The 3,567-nt window shown below is 62.5% G+C and overlaps 1 protein-coding gene across 1 annotated transcript in view; it reads left to right on the plus strand.

The window, feature by feature from the left end:
• Window positions 1-1,944, plus strand: part of LOC107126050 — a 6,283-nt gene extending 4,339 nt beyond the window's left edge. Inside the window, exons 4-5 of the mRNA XM_015429548.1 lie at window positions 11-252; window positions 1,646-1,944. Of these exons, the coding sequence (XP_015285034.1) occupies window positions 11-252; window positions 1,646-1,887 (484 nt within the window). The 3' untranslated portion in view covers window positions 1,888-1,944. The remainder of the gene's footprint in view (window positions 1-10; window positions 253-1,645) is intronic.
• Window positions 1,945-3,567: the final 1,623 nt, after the last annotated feature.

Consider the following 3,567-nt stretch of genomic DNA (forward strand, 5'->3'; position numbering starts at 1 on the left):
GATGTTGCAGTGTGATCGTGCCCGTTTGCTGTGCCCCCGATCCGTCTCTCGTCCCGCCGGCGTCCACCCCGACCCACAAGCCCCTCCTCCTCCTCTCCGCGGCCTCCCGGGGCGGCCTCTCCGTCGGCTCCAGCATCTCCAGCTTCTCCCTGCCTCTGCCCCCCTCCCCTCCCCCGCCTCGGCCAGACCCCGGGGGCCTGGAGGCAGCCCTGGAGGCCCTCGTCGAGCTGCAAGCGCACCACCTCCAGGACCGTAAGTCGGGCCGCGGCGGGCGGGCAGAGGGCAGCTCTCGGCCCCTCCGGGAGGCCAGGGGGGCAGGAGCGGCAGGGAGACGGCGACAGGCCCCCTCCCTCTTCCCTTCCCCCGGGACTGTTCCCTTAGAGAGCCCTTCTAGCCCTGAGAGCCAGTCTGGTGTCCTGGTCAAGTGCAGGTGGACTAATCTGGGAGAACGGGGTTGGATTCCCCACTCCTCCTCCGCTTGCACCTGCTGGATGACCTTGGGCAAGCCGTAGTTCTGACAAGAGCTGTCCTTGAAAGGGCAGTTCCTGTCAAGAGCTTTCTCAGCCCCCCCCACCTGCCTCACAGGGGGTGTCTGTGGTGGGGAGGGGGAGGGGAAAGGAGTTTGCAAGCCCCTCTGAGACTCCTTCGGGTAGCGAAGGGCCATGGGGTATACATCCAATCTCTTCTCTCTCCTTCCTCTTCTTCTTCTTTCACGGAAGCGCTCTCCTCCTGAGCCACTGCCTCTTTTGCACATCCGGCCAAGGGAGACGCAGCCAGGGGCGTGTGTGTGTGGAGTCCCCCCCCACGCTAGAGGCAGCTCTGTCCCTTTTGGGTGTGCCGAAGGGGGGCTCTGGAGGCCTCGGTGGCTTCAGCATCGGTTGCTGGCAGGGGGCTCTCAGGAGGCCTGGCCTTCCAAAAGGTCTGGGGGCGGAATCCGGCTCCGGGTGCAGCTGCTGGCTGACTGAAGGGTGTGTGTGTGTGAGTGTGCCCCTGTGGACATACCTGCTGGTTTCTGCGCCCAGTTCAAAGGGCTGGTTTTGGCCCAGAGGGTCTGAGGCGGCCTGGGCCCCGGGCCCCTCAACGACTGCGGCCTCCGCCGTCCAGAGGGGAGGCCAGGGTTAGGGTTACACAGGACAGGAGTTTGGATGGCGACACAGAAACTTCAGAACGCCTTCTCAGGGATGCCCATTTCTGCTGCTCCCTCCTTCAGAGCCCCCCCCCAAGTTAAAACTGCCCAGTCGGAGGCCTGCTGGGGTTGGTCTTGGCCTCCTGATCCTTCTTTCTGCTGTGACTCTGTGGCAGCGGCGGCGGCTGCTCTGGGGAATGTCTGTTGTCTGGTGCTGTTTTGATGGCCTGGACCCTCAAGACAGCACCACACCCCCAAAAAAGTGGGGTCAGAATGCTCCCCGTGGGCAATAAGGGCAGTGCCTGGTGGAGCACGAGGGAGTCCCTCGGGCGGCGGCAGGAGCCAGGGGAGGTGGCCAAGCCAAGCGGGAGTGAGTGGAGGGGGGGTGAGGAGGAGAGAGGGGGCAGGGAAAGACGCCCCTGTGTCTGTGGGGGGGGCCTGCAGAGAGGGGCAACGCCTCTGGCTTCTCTCAGCACACACACACACGCACACACAGAGAGAGCGGGTTTCCCCTTCTAGGGAAAAGGGACCTGCGTGGGTGCCAGGAGTGCCTGAGGTCGCTCAGGGCCTTGAGGGCGCAGCTGCGAAACGTCCGGAACAGGCTCTGGGTGCTGGAGGCCAAGCTAGGGGTCCAGGTGCCCCCCCGGGAACTGGATGCAGATGAACCGGAGGAGGAGGAGGAGGAGGAGGAGGAGCCGGAGATCCCACCACCGGGAGTGCCGGACACCAGCACCGCCGAGCCGGAGGAAAGGAGGACGTGAGACTCAGATGGGCAGCCGGAGAAACACGACTGCTCCTGTCCCGGCTCCTGTCCCAGCAACGGCCTTTGTGTTCTTCCCTTTCCAGGCTAAAGGGTTCGTTTGGTTGGGTTGTGAAGAGAACTAGAAATAAATCGCTTTGTTAAAAGTGTGGCTCTGGGTATTCTTTGGGCACAAGTCCCGCAGCTGCTGCATCCCCTGGCGCCTGGTTCACCCACCGCACGAGGAGCAAGAGGCTGGCAGGATCAGGCCCCCTCACTGCCCTTCGGTCAGGCCCTCCCTAGGCCAGGCCTTTTGGGTCTTCCGCCTGAAATACACAAGCAAGCCGGGCCACTCAGGGAGTCCTGTGGTCTCAGGCAGGGGCAGCCACCACGAGTGGGGGTGCTGGGGGTGGGGTGTCTCCAGATACACGGGGGGGGGGTGTCTCCATTCCCAGACCCAATTGTCATCAGTGCCCCCAGCCCTGTGGGTGTGTGTGTGAGAGAGAGAGACACCACAGGTTTCCCATCCAGACACTTTCAGGTGTTTCTTTTCTCTGCCGTCATGAGGGAAAGAAACTTACTTTTAAAAGGAGCAATCAAATGAAGCTCAGAATCCAGGCCCCGCCTGTGGTTGAAGCAGAAGACCCGGAGTCCTGGATTTTGAGAGGAGTCCCCCTAGCTGTGCGGCCAGCCCCTCAGCTTCAGGTGCCACACCCCCCCCCCAGGATGTGAAGTGGCAAAAGAATCCCCCTTGGGGCTTGCGCATCCCGAGGTGCGGCATCCGTGCCTCTGTGCTGGGGGCTTTGGCAGCCTGGCCAGAGTCAGACAATGGCGCGCTCCGGGCTCTTTCAGGCCATCCTTTGAACAAGCTGGAATCCCCCCCCCCCACCTTCTTAGGAATGCTGCTGTTGGAAGATGCAAAATTCAAACCAAGTTCTGTTTTTGCTAGAAGCCGGGCGAGAGAAGGGTTGGCACAGGGCAGAGCGGGCACATGGGAGGCAGTGGACTTGGGGGGGGGGGGAGGTCACATCCATGCATGTGTCCCGGCTAGCAGGCACGGAGCAGAGAGATGGTTGCCGGAGCAGTCCTGAAAGCAAAGTCAAAGCCAGTCCGAGGGTCAGCAGTTCATTAGGTACAGACAGATCTGAGAAGCAGACTCCAAAGGCTGCCCGGATAGCAAAGTCCAAGGTCAGTCCAGAAATCGCAGGGGGCCTGGCAAGGCAGGAGTTGCGGTCGCTGGTTTGACAGATGTGTGACTTGTTGCTCCCACCCAGCGTGGTTTAAGGAAGCCTCTCACAGCGAGCTGAGTCAAGCAAGGCAAGGTCCTGCAATTGCCAACCACGCAAACATCTGCACTGGGCCAAGAGACGCGCACTGCGCCTTCGCTCTGTCAGTTGCCGGGGAGAACGCTCCCAGCATTCATCTGCTGCGGAGGGGGAGTTGGAGGAGTCGTCCTGCCCCGGCTGGTCTTCATCTCGAGGACTCTTCCTCCAGGCTGAGCTCCGACTGGTTGAGCGGGCCCTCAACCGCATGCTGCTCTGAGCACCTCTGAGGAAGGGCAACACCTCCCGGCGGGGCCTGCCAGGCCCCCAGCCACCCCCTCGCCACTGCACCCGGCAAGCCAAGGCTTGGGACCAAGGAGGGGCCCCTCCGGACTGGGACCGAGGAGGAGGTCGCTTGGATTCAAATGTCTCCTCCAGTG

The sequence above is a fragment of the Gekko japonicus genome, unplaced genomic scaffold, assembly GCF_001447785.1.
Source record: "Gekko japonicus isolate JY-2015 unplaced genomic scaffold, Gekko_japonicus_V1.1 scaffold358, whole genome shotgun sequence".
Classification (NCBI taxonomy): domain Eukaryota; kingdom Metazoa; phylum Chordata; class Lepidosauria; order Squamata; family Gekkonidae; genus Gekko; species Gekko japonicus.